Source organism: Hemitrygon akajei, chromosome 8 (genome assembly GCF_048418815.1).
Source record: "Hemitrygon akajei chromosome 8, sHemAka1.3, whole genome shotgun sequence".
Taxonomy (NCBI): Eukaryota; Metazoa; Chordata; class Chondrichthyes; order Myliobatiformes; family Dasyatidae; genus Hemitrygon; species Hemitrygon akajei.
The window spans coordinates 155,041,801-155,058,985 of NC_133131.1; the positions used below are offsets into that span (position 1 = coordinate 155,041,801).

At 39.0% G+C, this 17,185-nt stretch overlaps 1 protein-coding gene across 2 annotated transcripts in view; it reads right to left on the minus strand.

Moving 5' to 3' along the window:
* Positions 1-17,185, minus strand: part of ube3c (ubiquitin protein ligase E3C) — a 161,992-nt gene that overhangs the window by 35,848 nt on the left and 108,959 nt on the right. For both annotated transcript variants that reach the window (XM_073054880.1, XM_073054879.1), the window contains one exon: positions 11,611-11,858. In XM_073054880.1, coding sequence (XP_072910981.1) covers positions 11,611-11,858 — 248 coding nt within the window. The remainder of the gene's footprint in view (positions 1-11,610; positions 11,859-17,185) is intronic.

A 17,185-nucleotide genomic window follows, 5' to 3' on the forward strand; every position in this document is an offset into this window, starting at 1 on the left:
TGAATATGCAAATTTTGATCAACTCCTTGTAATATTACACATAATAAGCCACAATGACAACATTAAGAGGAAAACAATCAGATTCACTCCCAGGATCTGTGCTATATAAAAATATTCACTGACCAAATCAGAGCCAAAATAATTGAATGGAGGAGGATTAATTATGCAGGAAACTATTTAATATAAGTAAGTGCTGTGCAATTAATGAAAATGGCAGCACCATCTGAAAACATGTGAATGATATCAAGAGCTGCCAAATAAACTTGGAACTTATGGCATTAAGGATCAATAGAGAAACTCAATGCTGGCTCTTCTTTGACCATCAATTGAAACTATACTTGGAACTATGCACAAACACTGACCTTCATGTCATTAAACTTCAAAGGAAATTTACAAGAGTCTAATAGTGTACATGATTTAGAATACATACAAAGTTTTATTAATGAAGCACAAATTTAAGAGTTTCACACAGACATAAACTAACAGTAAGTGTGAATGAACTATTGCTAAATTTGTCTGCATTGCAAAACTTTACTGGAATTTTAAACTTTTTGGAGGGATATGGCAACACTGCTAAGGCCAACATTTATTGCCCACTCTTAATTCCCTTGCATTGCATACATTTTAGACAGGGCACTTAAGAAAAAAAAGAGCTAGGTTCACGTATTAGTCAGACAGGGTAAGATTTCCGAACACTAGACTCTGTGGCCACTTTATTGGGTACACCTGTTCATTAGTGCAAATATCTTACCAGCCAATCATGTGGCAGAAGCTCAATGCATAAAAACAAGCAGACATAGTCAAGAGGTTCAGTTGTAATTCAGACCACACATCAGAATGAGGAAAGCTATCTATGTGATTTTGAATGTGAAGTAATTGTTGGTGCCAGAAGGCACGGTTTGAGTATCTCAGAAACTGCTGATCTCCTAGGATTTTCACATACAACAGTCTTTAGAGTTTTCAGAGAATGGTGTGAAAAACAAACAAGAACATCCAGTGAGTGGCAGTTCTGTAGGCAAAAACACCTTGTTAATGAGAGAAGTCAGAGGAAAATAGCCAAGCTTTTCAAAATGAAAGGACACAGTAACTCAAATAACCACACGTTACAACAGTGATAAGCAGAAGAGCATCTCTAACACACAACACACAGAACCTTGAAGTGGAAGGACAACTGTAGCAGAAGTCAACATTGGGTTCATTCCTGTACCTAATAAAGTGGCCAGAGTATTGTCAACCAGAGTCATTCCAGCAGCTTCTTGTGGCTGCCATTATTTAATGCATTGCCCTTTCATTAAATTCTTCAACTGTCATAATGAGATTTTGATTCTAATCTCTGGAATGGTAAATTATTGGGTTATTGATCTGGTAAATTAAGCACAATTCCATCACCATATTCTTAAACAGAATGGAAATACAGTTGATCTCAATTATTCTTAAGGTTCACCTTAAAAGTAACCACATCATCAGTCCACTATTTAAATCATACATGTAAAGCAATGTTAATGTCACACTATACTTTTATAGCTGTAGACTGTACACTTTCAAAAGGTACAACTTTCTTTTTACAAACAGCATGAGCTCTAATTTACTGAGTGTTCAAATGGGGTTTCACTAATTCAATATTGTTAATAATCTAATACATGCAAATTGGTGCTCACTTTGTCTTTTAAAATAAACCATAAATAAAAACTGCCCATTGTGTTTTCCTTATGAATTTCATACCTTAGACAACATTTAAAGAAATGCCAGTCCACAATCTGAATTTTCTCAAGTATATCAGCTTAGTTCAGGTAGTACCAATCTAACAATTAAGAAGGAATGGTGCAAGTTCGAGATCTGCCAGGAGTAGATCTTGTAATATATATACAAATCTGATTTAATACATTTTTCAAGCCCATTTTGATTGGTTAATTTTATTCTATGTGCATAGTTTAGTGATGTCTTTGCACTCAGCAGATACAGTACTGAGACAATCAGGTTTAAAAATATTCTTCCGTTGCATGCTTATAAAGAGACATTTTAAATACAACAAAAAGATGTGGTGTTTTGCTGGAAATAAAACAGTTTACATATTTGTTTTGCACTCATGCAGCCAGGAAGTGTTTCCAAATACTGCCTCAGTCACTACTACTGGGTAATCATATGGATTGAGTCACTGAAGCTCAAGCTACCTAACAGAAGTCAGATTTCCCATTCAGAAGTGTTCCAAATACATGCCCAAATTTCTTTCTTCCAGAATTGGAACTTAATTTCCAAATCATTATCGCATTGTTGAATTGCTGAATTCAAAAACAGAATTAGGTTTAAAATCACTGGCATATGTCGTGAAATTTCCTCCAGAACAAAAATATTGCACAAAATGTTTTGAAATGTTTTCTTTATTCATTGTTGTGACTACCTCTCTTGAATGTAACAGCAACATTAAAAAAGTGAGGCTCATAAGCTATTCTTTTCTTTTTGAAGAATTATCATTAACACTGTGAAAATTGTAGTTCTGCAGCAGCAGTAAGGTATACATTACTAAGTTACAATAAGAAATAAAACAAATAGCACAAAAAAGCAATAGTGAGGTACTGTTTATAGGTCATTCAGAAATCTGATGGTGGTGGAGAAGCTGCTCCTTGAAACATTGAGGGTGCTTCTTCAGGCTCCTACACCCCCTCTATGATTGTAGTAATAATAGCCCATGAAAGCCCATGATGTTGGATGCCACCTTACTGAGGCAATGCCTTTTGAAGATGGCCTCAATCAAACGAGACTCTCTGAAACAGTAATTTCTATAAACAAAACTCTTAGCACCCCCCAAATAAGATAAAACTGCATACTTGAGAAATAAGACTAGGATTCGATAATAAATAAGATATATTGCTGTTCTGGGAGAAGATTAAATTAATTCCAAATTTGTAAGAAATTTATAAATCATGTCTTAAATAAAAGGTCCTTGATATATTGCTTGCACCTACTCATTTCCATATTCAGCCTTTCATAGTTTGGACATTTGATTTCCATTATGAGTTCTTACATCAATACATGTAAATGCTTTTAACCTTGATAGCTACAAAATTTTATATTTTTAAGAAACAAATCAATAATATAGATTGTAATCTAGTACCAATCCATTGTGAAAACTATGTTACATCATACAATAATCCCTATATTGGTTATTTGGGGTTTCTGTTTATTCTCACTTTATGACAGATAAGAGAAGCTTAGAAGCTTCCCCTAAGCTTTGTAAATTCTTGCCCTCATTTGGGATAACTGCTGGTTTAATCACGTAAACAAAGGAGTGCATGCTACCTTGCAACAGATACTATCATTTAGATAAAATGTAAAACTTCTTTCAAGTTTCTTTTAAGACATTTCTATGAAGTAACTAGCTCTGGGGGATTGGTGCTGCTGACTTATTTGCAATTTCACTCAAAAGCATATTTTCATTTTTTAGGATGGATATCAAAGTAAATAAGGGTATTGCCATAGTGTCGAATATTGAATTCCAGTTTTAGAGAACATGGATTTTCAGCAGATGCTTTCCACTTCATTCCAGTACTGAGGATCTATAAGGCATTGGTCACAACACATTTGCAGTACCAAGAGTAGTTTTGGGGTCCAAATCTAAGAAAGAATATGCTAGCATTAGAGAATGTCTACAGATTTGAGAACTCTCCTGGGAATGAAAAAGTTAACATACAGTATCAGGAGCATTTGATGCCTCTGTGCCTGTTTAGAAGAATGAGGGGGGATCTCATTGAAACCTTTTTGAGACAAAGCTCAGAAAGACATCCTGGATAAGAACATTTCCTGTTTTGGTATGGGTAAGGCATGGAGAAACACACCAGAAGCTCGTCCTTGATGAATGACTTTAAACTAAAACCAGAAAGATCAAAAATGGGCAAGTTGCAAGCAACATGCTCATTATCACTCTGCCATTAAAGATGGAACCAGAACCAGATGGAGGGAGAAGATGCATGTCAATGAACTGTGAAGGTCGTGGATAGAAGGAACCAGGAGGGGGAGGGAAGTAAAGATGGGCAACAGGGTGCTGGAGGATGATATGGTAGGAGCTGTTAGGAGCTACATGTTAAAAAAAAACTTGCATTTGCAATTATATTAAAGCAAGTGTAATTGAGGAAGTTCCCCTTGTCCTTACCTTCCATCGTATTAGCTCCAATTTCAGGAGATCATTCACAGCAATTTTTGCCACCATCAAACTGCTTTCAACATTGTGAAGGGATCTTTCCTTTGGCAAATTCTTGTTTTAATGCTGTAATCTTCCTTAACACCCATTCCCTTTCTCACAATATCTTCTAATATATTTGCATCTGATACAATACTTCTCTTTATTTCCCTCCTCTCATTCTCGAGGATTCCAGTCCTTCAAGGTGACACAGAATTCATGTGTACTACTTCCAATTAAGTGTACAGTACTGAACTGAAGTTCACAATATTGTCCCCTTATAAATGCAGGTTTGGGGAGCCTACTTTACAGGCCACAAGGTGACAACCCCCCCCCCCCCCCCCAAGCTTTCAGCTGCCTGTCACTATAATTCTCCACCCAATTCACAACTCTGTCTCTGGTCTCCTGCGTTATTCAGACAGACAGACAGATTATTCTAATAAAGTCCAATTCATACTCAAGGCACATAAGTCTTTGGGGCTCTGCATTAAATTCAGTTTATAGCAGAAATAAATAGTTTTGATATAAGCTCATCAATTTGTAAAGTTAATTCAGTTTCTTCTTTCTCCGTAGATACCAAAGTGTGCCCTTTCTAGCACACTTGTTAGATTTCCAGCAATGCTGTTTTGTACCCAAGTTCCAGTACTTTTTTTTCCTTCCCATTTCTATTCTCCTTCACAACTCTCCATTTAAACCTCTCTGAGACAGTTTAGCAATAATGAATATATTTCTGCCATCCTATCAGCTGAATGTTGATTGTCCATTTCCCTCCAGAGATATTGCCTGAACTGCTGAGTTCCTCCAAGCAGTTAGTGTGTTATTTCAACAATCTCTTGTATCTTCATCCGTTCAATTATCAATACCATGTGCGTCTTTGCTCCCTCTACCCCTCTCCTTTTTCTGCAACTTGAAACTAGCTTTTCTAGGTTCTGGTGAGTAGATGTTAGCCTGAAAATGTTAACTCGAGTTTCAATCTCCACAGATGCTGCCTGACCAGCGGAACATCTCCAGCATATTTTTGGGTCAGATATTTTTAACATCTGCAATTTTTTTTTTAAAAAGTCCTTGACTAGCCGTAAAACGTGATGTTTTCTGATGTTCTAAATCATAAAAGGTACATTAAAAAGCCCTTTCCTTTGTAACTATATGATTTTGATATCTGCTGAAGTCTGCAGATTACATGAGAAAACAAGACAGCAACATTTTTGAAACAAGCTTACTAAGCATTACGAATCCAAGCTACATGTAAAGTGAATTGTATCTTTTAAAAAAATATCAAATTGACCTTTAGGTCTCAACTGTGAAACAGATCAAAATGCCATTACCACATATTTTGACTGCTTATTTATGCTCTGTCTAGCAGCCTGATTTAAAGCCAACAAAATGCAATCACCACACAAACAGAATCAAGAATCATCTCTTAATGGAAAGTTTAATTGACAAGTGGCCAGCAACATGAGGTAATCCCTTCTGTTAGGATGGCTATAAAGACCTTAGTGCACTGAATCACACTAAATAAGCACTGCACATGAATTTAAGTAAATTTGAATTAATTATGCCCCAATAAATATAGGTAGCAATCAATAACCCCCTAAAAGGCAATTTTTGCTCAGACATGAAACGTACAGTATTTACAATCATTTTGTTTTCAATTACAATCAAAATATAATTAACTTCATCGTTGACAGTACCAATTTTAAGTAAATACTTGAAACAATTAATTTTTAACTCACTAAACTCAGTCTGCAACACTTTTACCAAAACATCTCATAAACAACTTTATTGGCATCAAGATGTGTTGGAATATTCCATTTGCTTTCTTCAAATATGGCAACTCGGGGTTCTGGATCCTGTCATCTGCGAGTCCAGAGTTCGAAGCCTAGAGTTCAGGATCCTCATCCATTGTCATCCACGGGTCCTGGGGTCAACGTCGATGATCAAAGCCCAAATGTCAATCGGAAGTTCAGAAGTTGAGGCATGGTGGCCAGAACCCCTGAGTCGGTTTCCTTGAGGCAACACTCCTTGTAAATGTGTTCAATGGTGGGGAGGGCTTTGCCTATGATGGACTGGGCTGTATCCACTTTTAGTAGATTTTTCCATTCCTGGGCATTGGTGTTTCCAAAGCAGGCCATGATGCAGCTAGTCAAGATATGCTATACTATGCATCTATATTAGTTTGTCAGTGTTAGATGACATGTCAAAACTTCTGAGAGGGGAACTGTTGTGCCTTGTTTGTAATAGCAATTGCATGCTAGCCCCAGGACAGACCTCTGTTATGGTATCGCCAATTTGAAGTCACCGATCCTCTCCACTTTAAATTCTCTAAAATGTGGACTGACTCATGGACCTCAAGCTTCTGCCTGCTGCAGTCAATAATCTGCTCTTTAGTTTTGCTGACTTTGAGGTAAGAGGTTGTTGCTGTAGTACCATTCACCCAGATTTTCAATCTCCCTCCTACAAGCCGATTTATCAGCTTCTTTGATTCAGCCAACAGCAGCAGAATTGAATCTGGATCACTGGTGCAGTAATCAGTTCACTACCATGTCACCCCAAAAGATTCACAAAACTGCCTCTTGTCTTGTCCATACTGCACTGGGCTATAAACATGCAGGAGCAGTGTGTGGTTACGTGCCTTGTTCAAGGATACACACGCCGCCTCGGCTGAGGCTCGAACTAACGACCTTCAGATCGCCAGCCCAAAGCCTTAACCACTTGGCCACATGCCAACACAACTGCAAGAATGATTATAATATGATTTGTTGATCTTTAATTTTAAAACAAATTAAATTTAAACAAAATTAATTTTTTAAAATCTGCTTAGCAACCTTCATTGTCATCTTTCTAACTTCATTTTTGTCTTTTCCTTTTCCATTACATTCTATAATAATTTTGTCATTAACCATTTCTGGTTTTGATGAAAGGTCATCAACTCAAAATGCTAACACCATCTCCACAAATGCAACCAAATTGCTACATATTTCTTGCATTTTCTGTAAAATATTATGTAAAATATTCACGTGATCTACAAAGTAACACTGGTATAAAAAACAGCATGCTTGAAAAATGCAAATGTAAAAATTTACTCCACCAAGAACATGGAGATTGTTTCTTAAATTTCTAATAGCATAATGACATCTTAGGCAGTATTTCATTTATGTTTGCAAAAATTTGTTGATTTAATAACTAGTTATTTGAGGAAAACATTGAAATTTTATACTAAATTGCTATTTTCAATGCTACAAATGTTTTTATCCCCTCTTCCTGTGATTCTATTGTGGTATAGAAATGCCTGCATTTCCTGTTATTTATGATCCATGATCATTAAGTTTAGGGTGCAACCATATTTATCCAGCACCCAATATCCATTTACTTTCAATATGGATCCTTCCTGTGATCAGCAAGTAAATCCTAAAGACAGGGAGAACAGAGGCACATTGAAATAGCATTCATTAAATTCTTTAGATTAAAGCTTTAATGGATTAGTTTTTAGTGGAGTTCTAAAAGCAAAAATCTGCACCTGTGATACGTTTCTTGGAAGAAATAAACACTAGAGTAAAGATAAGGAACTCATTCTATGTCTACCTTAAGACAGATAAGACAGTCAAATCTAACTGTTGATGCCAGAAAGCTTTTCTCTTATGACATAGGGAGCAATTCAACTTTGTCAGCTCTAAGCTTTTGTTCCTCCACCTATCCTTTCATTTAATAAAATCATCTCTCCACTCCCAAAACCACCTACAATAGGGGTAATTTACAATAGTCAAGACCAAGGAGATGGTGGTGGACTTTAGGAGATCTAGGCCTCATATGGAGCCAGTGATCATTAATGGAGAATGTGTGGAGCAGGTTAAGACCTACAAGTATCTGGGAGTACAGTTAGACGAGAAGCTAGACTGGACTGCCAACACAGATGCCTTGTGCAGGAAGGCACAGAGTCGACTGTACTTCCTAAGAAGGTTGGCGTCATTCAATGTCTGTAGTGAGATGCTGAAGATGTTCTATAGGTCAGTTGTGGAGAGCGCCCTCTTCTTTGTGGTGGCGTGTTGGGGAGGAAGCATTAAGAAGAGGGACGCCTCACGTCTTAATAAGCTGGTAAGGAAGGCGGGCTGTGTCGTGGGCAAAGTACTGGAGAGTTTAACATCGGTAGCTGAGCGAAGGGCGCTGAGTAGGCTACGGTCAATTATGGATAACTCTGAACATCCTCTACATAGCACCATCCAGAGACAGAGAAGCAGTTTCAGCGACAGGTTACTATCGATACAATGCTCCTCAGACAGGATGAAGAGGTCAATACTCCCCAATGCCATTAGGCTTTACAATTCTACCGCCAGGACTTAAGAACTTTTTAAAAGCTATTATTAATGCTTTTTGAGATAGTGATTTAGATGCATATCATATTTTTTACTGAGTTAAGTATTGTATGTAATTAGTTTTGCTACAACAAGTGAATGGGACATTGGAAAAAAAGTTGAATTTCCCCATGGGGATGAATAAAGTATCTATCTATCTATCTAATTAAGCACAGTAGCAAAGCGGTTAGCCTAACACTAATACACTGTCAACCAACTAGATTCAATCCCACCACTGCCTCCAAGGAGTTTGTACATTCTCCACGGGACTGTGTGGGGTTCCTCCAGCTGCTCTGGTTTCCTCCCATATTACAAAAATGTACAGGTTCATTGGTGATGTGGATACAATTGGCAGTGTGGGAATGCTTGTCTGGTAGGACTTGTACCATGCTGTATCTCTAAATTAAAAACAAATAAAGCCAATAGCCAGCATGTCCTTTGTCAATGAAGCAAGCAATTGAGAAATCCAAACAGTCAGAGAGAACATGTCAAACTACACACAGATAGCACCAGATGTCGAACATGAATTCAATTGCTGGAGCTTTCATGCAGTTGCATAGTACACTCAAGACTGTGTGGCCAGATTCTGCTCTAAGTCCATCTATAAGATTGTAAGTGAAACTATTGCATCGTAAATAACAATGAGTTATATGAAGGAGATAGAGAGCTTAGTGATATGGTGTCATGACAACAACCTTTCCACCCATGTCAACAGAAAAGGCTGGTCATTGACTTCAAAAACTTAGACAGTGCACATGCTCCTGTCTACATCAATTAATAGAACCATAGAACACCTTTTGGCCCTTCTTGGCTGTGCCAAACCATTTTTCTGCCTAGTCCCACTGACCTGCACCTGGGCCATATCCCTCCAAAATAGAACCATAGAACACTGTGGACATTGTGTCGAAGATGAGATATTTGAGAGCTTCAAGTTAAGTTGCAACCACATTGATGTCACACCTAAGAAAGCTCACGAATACCTCTACTTCCTGGGGAAACTAAAGAAATTTGGCATGTCCCTGTCAACTTTACTAATTTTTATCAACGCACCAGAGAAAGCATATTTCTGGATGCAGAAAAAGTTGGTATGGCAACTGCTCTGCATTTGGCCGCAAGAAAGTGCAGAGAGTTTGGACACAGCTCAGCACATCACAGGAACCAGCTTCCCCTCTATGGACTCTTGTCTATACTGCCTTCTCAGTAAAGCAGCCAACTTAATCAACTTTTTCGAACAACCCACCCACATCAGACATTCTCTCTTCTCCCCTCTCCCATCAGCACAAGATACAAAAGCCTGAAAACATGTCTTACCAGGCTTTTGGACATTTTCTATCCCACTACTATCAGACTCTTGAACGGACTTATTGTAAGATGTACTTTTGGCCTCATACTGTATACCTTGCTATGATCTCTATACTTCACCTGCATTGCAGGTATCTGTATTGGTCTCTACCATTCCTTTGGATTCATCAGCAGCATGAAGAGCTTGCTGCATGGGCAACAGCTTGCTCTCCATATCATACTGCTCTGGCTTGTGTAGACAGCTACTAGGACAAAACATCCATGGTTGATCCAATCAACTGAAGGCCTACCTACCTACCTGCACTGCGCTTCTCATAAACTGGGGAACCACTTCATTGAGCATCTTTGCTCCATCTGCCAAAAGCAGAACTTCCCGATGGACAAACATTTTAATCCTGATTCCCATTCCTGTTCTGACATGTGCCATGATAAGACCATCCTCAGGGTGCAGGAGCAACACCCTATATTCTGTCTGGGTATCCTCCAACCTGAAGGCATGAATATCAATTTCTCCTTCCAGTTAAAAAAATTTTCCCTCCCACTCCGCCCATCTTCTATTCCCCACTTTGGACTCTTACCTCTTCTCACCTGCTTATCACCTCCCCTGGGTCCCCCTTCCCTTTTTTCTATGGTCCACTCTCCTCTCCTATCAGATACCTTCCTCTCCAGCCCTTCACTTTTCCAACCTATCTGGCTTTACCCATCACCTTCTATCCCCCTTCCCCTCCCTCCGCCTTTTTATTCTGGCGTCTTTCCCCTTCCTTTCCAGTGCTGAAGAACAGTCTCAGCTTGAAATATCAACTATTTATTCATTTCCATAGATGCTGCCTGATCTGCTGAGTTTCTCCAGCATTTTGTGTGTGTTGCACTGCACTCCTTTTTCAGCTTTTTAGACTATTTTGCATTGTTATTGCAGAATGTCAATGCAGCGTGTAATGATTTGATCTGTATAAACAATATGCAAAGCATGCTTTTCACTGTATCTTGATACATATGACAATAATAAACCAATACTTTCTGAAGTGCCATTGGGCAACTGGCTCCCTCCCCAAATAATAAACCCAGGTTTAGCAGATGACTAACAGGTCAATCTGAGTAATGCCAGAGATAAGCATCTGTCACAACTGCATTACCTAATTAACACAGTTGATTTGAGGACCTGTTTGTTTGCATTTGGTTCATTAATGTGTTGAGTCAATCAGGATAGTGACAGATAAATAGCATTTGCCAGTCTGTTAAAACTGGATGGTTGTGCTCATGCAGAAAGGGTGTGGGGGGGGGGGGAAGCCAGCTAAATTCCTCACATGCACAGAGGCACTAAATCTTGACTGGGAAAACCTATTGCTGCTGCTCATTGCAAATGCTAAGGGAGCATATTATCTACTGCTTGATGGACAACAAATTGCAAGAAAATTATAAAACCATAAAATGTAGGAGCAGAAAAAGGCTATTCAGCTCAATTGATCTGCCAGCTTGTACCAATGAAGAACCTATCAATCTCAGTATTATACTTTGATCATTAGAACATCTATTATTTCTTTATGAACTGACAAAACCATTCTTCCTTGATGCTTTGGATATCTTGAGACTTTGAAAAAAAATCTTGCTATTTATATTGGTACTTCCTAAAATAATCCCATCAATTGTCTGGACTCCAAATGTAATACATGACAAACTTTTGCTTTAAATTTAGTTTGAAGGAAAAGGTGGTCTCATTACCTTCGTCCAGCTATTTTCCCATGAAACACTGATGCACACTTGGTACCTTATGAATTAAATTCTCACCTTTCCCAACATTCTTCCAAGGAAATAATAATGTCTGGTATAGTGGTCCCCAACCAGCATTTTTGCTGCAGGATTCGGATACAGAAGTCCTTCATTCGTCGTTTTGAAAAATCCCTGGTTCGGGTTAAAGCCCGTCTTCAGCAGCTCGTTAAGAAACTCTCTGAATATTCCTCCACCATCAATTCCAGCTTCATCTAAACCATGTGCATTTAATAAGTGAACACGTATTCTTTTTCTCAGGTCAGATTCTGGAAAAGAGAACAAAAAATGAACTTTTTACTTTTTTAAATTATTTACAACATAATGCATACTCCTTTGCTGAAGTAGTAAATACACTGAACATAGAACATTACAGCTCAGTACAAGTCCTTGGGTCCACAATGTTGTGCCAACCTTTTAACCTACACTAAGAGCAATCTGCCCCCTTCCCTCCTACATAACACTGTGTATTTCCATCATCCATTTGTCTATGAGTTTCTGAAATGCCCCTGATGTATCTGCCTCTACTCTCACCCCTGATAGAGCATTACATGCACATACCACTCTCTGTGAAAAGAACTGATCTCTGACATCTGCCCAAATTTTTCTTCCAATCACCTTAAAGTTATGTCTTGTATTTTCCATTTCAGTCCTGGGAAAAAGTCTTTGACTGTTCACTCCATCTATACCTCTTATTACCTTGTACATCTTTATCAAGTCATCTCTCATCCTTCTTTGCTCAAGAGAAAAGCCCTAGTTTGCTCAACTGATCATCATAAAACATACCCTCTAGTCCAGACAGCATCTTGGTAAATCTCCTCTGCACCCCTTCTAAAGCTTCCATATCTTTCCAATAATAAGGTGATCAGAACTGAACACAACATTCCATGTGTGGTCTAACCAGGGTTTTATAGAGCTGCAACATTACTTCACTAATCTTGAACTCAATCCCCCGACTAATGAAGGCCAACACACCATCACTTTCACAACAACCCTATCAACTTGTGTAGCAACTTTGGAGGAATCTATGGACATGGACCCCAAGATCTCTGTTCCTCCACACTGCCAAGAATCCTGTATTCTGCCTTCAAATATGATCGAACAAAATGAAGCACTTCACACTTTCCATGCTGAACTCTATTTTGCTAGTTCTCAGCCAGCTCTGCATCCTGTCAACATCCCTATAACAACCCTCCACGCTTCTATGGGCAAGCCAGTTCTGTATTTACACAGTCAAGTTCCCCTGGATCCCATGTCCTCATATTCTGGTCACTTTAACACATTGATCACATTTACAACAGTAAATACCATAAATCAGCTGTTACTTATTCAAACCATTTGTGAAAGGCTCTTTCAAAGTATATAATATAGTCTTTGAAAGTTAACTGGTTTTAAAAGAAGGGGAATAAATGTTATCACATAATAATCATCTTCTGCAGGATAGATGACTAAATTGCCTTTTTTGGTAAATTCATCTTGAAACATGGAGGATGACACCTATCTCCACATTCCTGCAATTGAACACTATAAAAATACAGATGCTGGAAATCCAAAACAAATACAGAAAATTCTGGAAAAACAACAGGTCAGACACTATCTGTACAGAAAGATATATCCATCTTTAGATATATTCACATTCATTGTCAACATCTGTTTAAAAAATCTCTTCTGCACACAAATCTGACTGAATTTCCAAACCATTGATCAAAAATAATCCACATCATTTATCCAGAATTGAATCTTTAAAGGTTAAGAATCTTATCTTATTGCTGGCTTTATTCTCTTAAAAATGGTGAATGGAGCTAATTTCATTTTTATTTAAATCACATTCTTTTCCCTACAGATTTCCTTCAGGATTACTTATTTTTCAGCAGTTTCCCTGACATGGCACATTAATTTCTATTTAACATACATTCCTTGATTTGCTACTAAAGTAGAATTTTACTTAAAAGGTCCCAAAGGCTATGAATATGCTGCTTTCTGAATAAATCCAGGTAATAAAAAAGAAATCATTTGTCACAAATCATAGATCTTGTAACACATATCCACTAATAATTCCACAGTGTATTGTTGGAAAACTTGAATTACTAGCTCCAGCTCTCCAAATATAAGAGCCACAGTTGTAATGACAAGTAGCAAAATGGACTAAACTTAAGTGCTCTATTAACAATGTGATTTTACCACATATCTTGCAAGAGCTGAATCCAGCTTCACCAGAAGTCCTCTTGTTATTTTGCTTAGTGGTAATATTTTCAATGTAAGATCCAGAAAAGGTCAAATGGCATCGCCAACTTTCTGTCTCCCTTTTAAATTATAGAAAAGTGATATGCCCCAAAATGTCTGTGTGGATGTAAACACTAATCTTTATCTGATCCTAATTCCTCTCACTGCATCAATATATCCTTACATTTCTTCCATTTGTGAACTTCAAACATCCAGATTAGTTGTTCCAATGATATCAAACATACTCATTGAGTTATTTTGCTTGAATTCCTAATTCAGTTAATTAGTGCTCATATTTACAACCTAATTCAGGATTTGCTCACAAGTGGAAGCACCACATACAAATCCCATGTGCAAGAATTTACATTTAAGCAGGACGTTTAACAATCTGTTAAACATAAATATAACCATTTCCAAAGACATGCATAAAATAGTAAGTAGAACCCAAAGGATGTGATCAAGGTTTGGCCAATGGGCAATTGTGAGCAGGTTTCAGAAAGGAAGGGAGATCGAGGGCAAGGAGCATTTCAGATCATTAGGCAATTTCTGGGGAATGTAACAATGGTTGCATTGACGATGCTGAGGTACATCCTAGGATGAGCTGGGACACGTCATCAGGGATGTAACCTGATGTCATGGGGTGTTTCGGGTCTTTCACCATCAGACATCCTCACCCAGGCGACCCAGCAAGGGCTGATCAAGCCCTGGCTATTGTCCCAGCAGCATTGGTCCACAGGTCACAGTTCTTGATCTATAGCCATCACTCAGCAGCCTCTATGACAGTCCTGATGGCCCTCTTCTTTGCAGCCCCTGTAATGCAAAGGAGAGAGTAGGTTCTGCACAGCGCGTAGCCAGCAAAACCTTTACACCCCACTTCGAAAGGCTTGCATCATGCCCTCCTCCCTTCTGTGGCACTTCTCTACCAGCTCCTGGTATTTGGCTTTCTTATGCTCAAATGTCTCCTCAATCCAGTTTTCCCAAGGAACTGTCAGTTATACCATGACCACCTGTTTCAAGATTTCTGACAGAATGACCATGTCACACCTCAGGGATGATGATGTAATGAAGTCAGGGAACTTTAATTGCTTGCCAAGATCGACTTCCAGTTGCCAAACATGCTATGGTGAGCAAACCTCCTGATGATCTGGGCTGAGGTTTTGGTTGATCTCTAGCTTTGACAAAGGCTATGGGCTTTGTGTTGGTGGAGCTGTCTACTGCTGATAATGGCTGAGGAGATACTCCCTGCCACTGCCTTCTGTACCTGATTAGGGTGCCAGTGGTAGCAGCCTTCTCCCAGGGCTTTTGGGCAGCTGCTGAAGATATGTTCCAGGGTCCCTCTGCCAGGGCAGAGAGGACATAACAGTGCTTCACTTTTGCCCCAAGCAAAAAAGGTCACTGGACTACTCAAGACACAGTACACAGCCTGGATCATGAAATTGATGTGCTCGGGTTCTAATGTAGATTGTAAAGATGACTAGTTCAAAAAGCAAGAAAATGCCCGGGGCATAAAGTAATAAGGGAAAGTTATGAAGTAACTTGCAAGACTTTACCAATCAGAAATGTAACAGAGGTAATAAGATGGAGTTTTATTATTTCTATTACATTTATGATTAGTAATAGATCTGCTGCTTTTCTTCATCTAGATTAATAATTTTGACTGATGTTCATTATGCACAAGTTTCAAATTTGCTGATGATATAGAATTTGGAGGCACTGTGAACTGCAATGATCCTTTGTTTATGACTTTCCCATGAGTGACAACATCTCAACATCTACCCAGTCAAGCCCCCTTACGATCTTATAATTTTGAATAAGATCACCCTTCATTCTTCCAAACTAGAGGAATACAGAGAGATTACATCTTGGTAGAAGAAAAGCAATATAGACAAGAGAGTAATTCTTCAGAAAGCGACAGAACAGATCTGGATGTGTAGGTATGTAGATAATTAAAAATATTATGGCAGGCTGAGAAAGTGGTTTTAACCAAAAAAATACAATGCCATCCTGGACTTCAGAGACAATGAAGCATAAGAGCAACCAATGAACTTTCACAGAAAGCTGGTTTGGCCACAACTGGAACATTATGCTCAATTTAGAGCATAGATAGATAGATACTTTATTCATCCCCAAGGGGAAATTCAACTTTTTTTCCAATGTCCCATACACTTGTTGTAGCAGAACTAATTACATACAATACTTAACAATACTTAACTCAGTAAAAAAAAATATGATATGCATCTAAATCACCATCTCAAAAAGCATTAATAATAGCTTTTAAAAAGTTCTTAAGTCCTGGCGGTAGAATTGTAAAGCCTAATGGCATTGGGGAGTATTGACCTCTTCATCCTGTCTGAGGAGCATTGCATCGATAGTAACCTGTCGCTGAAACTGCTTCTCTGTCTCTGGATGGTGCTATGTAGAGGATGTTCAGAGTTATCCATAATTGACCGTAGCCTACTCAGCGCCCTTCGCTCAGCTACCGATGTTAAACTCTCCAGTACTTTGCCCACGACACAGCCCGCCTTCCTTACCAGCTTATTAAGACGTGAGGCGTCCCTCTTCTTAATGCTTCCTCCCCAACACGCCACCACAAAGAAGAGGGCGCTCTCCACAACTGACCTATAGAACATCTTCAGCATCTCACTACAGACATTGAATGACGCCAACTTTCTTAGGAAGTACAGTCGACTCTGTGCCTTCCTGCACAAGGCATCTGTGTTGGCAGTCCAGTCTAGCTTCTCGTCTAACTGTACTCCCAGATACTTGTAGGTCTTAACCTGCTCCACACATTCTCCATTAATGATCACTGGCTCCATATGAGGCCTAGATCTCCTAAAGTCCACCACCATCTCCTTGGTCTTGGTGATATTGAGACGCAGGTAGTTTGAGTTGCACCATATCACAAAGTCCTGTATCAGTTTCCTATACTCCTCCTCCTGTCCATTCCTGACACACCCCACTATGGCCGTGTCATCAGCGAACTTCTGCACATGGCAGGACTCTGAGTTATATTGGAAGTCTGATGTGTACAGGGTGAACAGGACCGGAGAGAGTACGGTTCCCTGCGGCGCTCCTGTGCTGCTGACCACCGTGTCAGACCTACAATCTCCCAACCGCACATACTGAGGTCTATCTGTCAAGTAGTCCACTATCCAATCCACCATGTGAGAGTCTACTCCCATCTCCGTTAGTTTGTGCCTTAAGATCTTGGGCTGGATGGTGTTAAAGGCACTGGAGAAGTCAAGGAATGTAATCCTCACAGCACAACTGACCCCCTCTAGGTGAGAGAGTGATTTGTGCAGCAAATACGTGATAGCATCCTAACATGCATGTTAGGAAAGACTTGAGGCTTTGAATAGGGTGCCAAAGATTC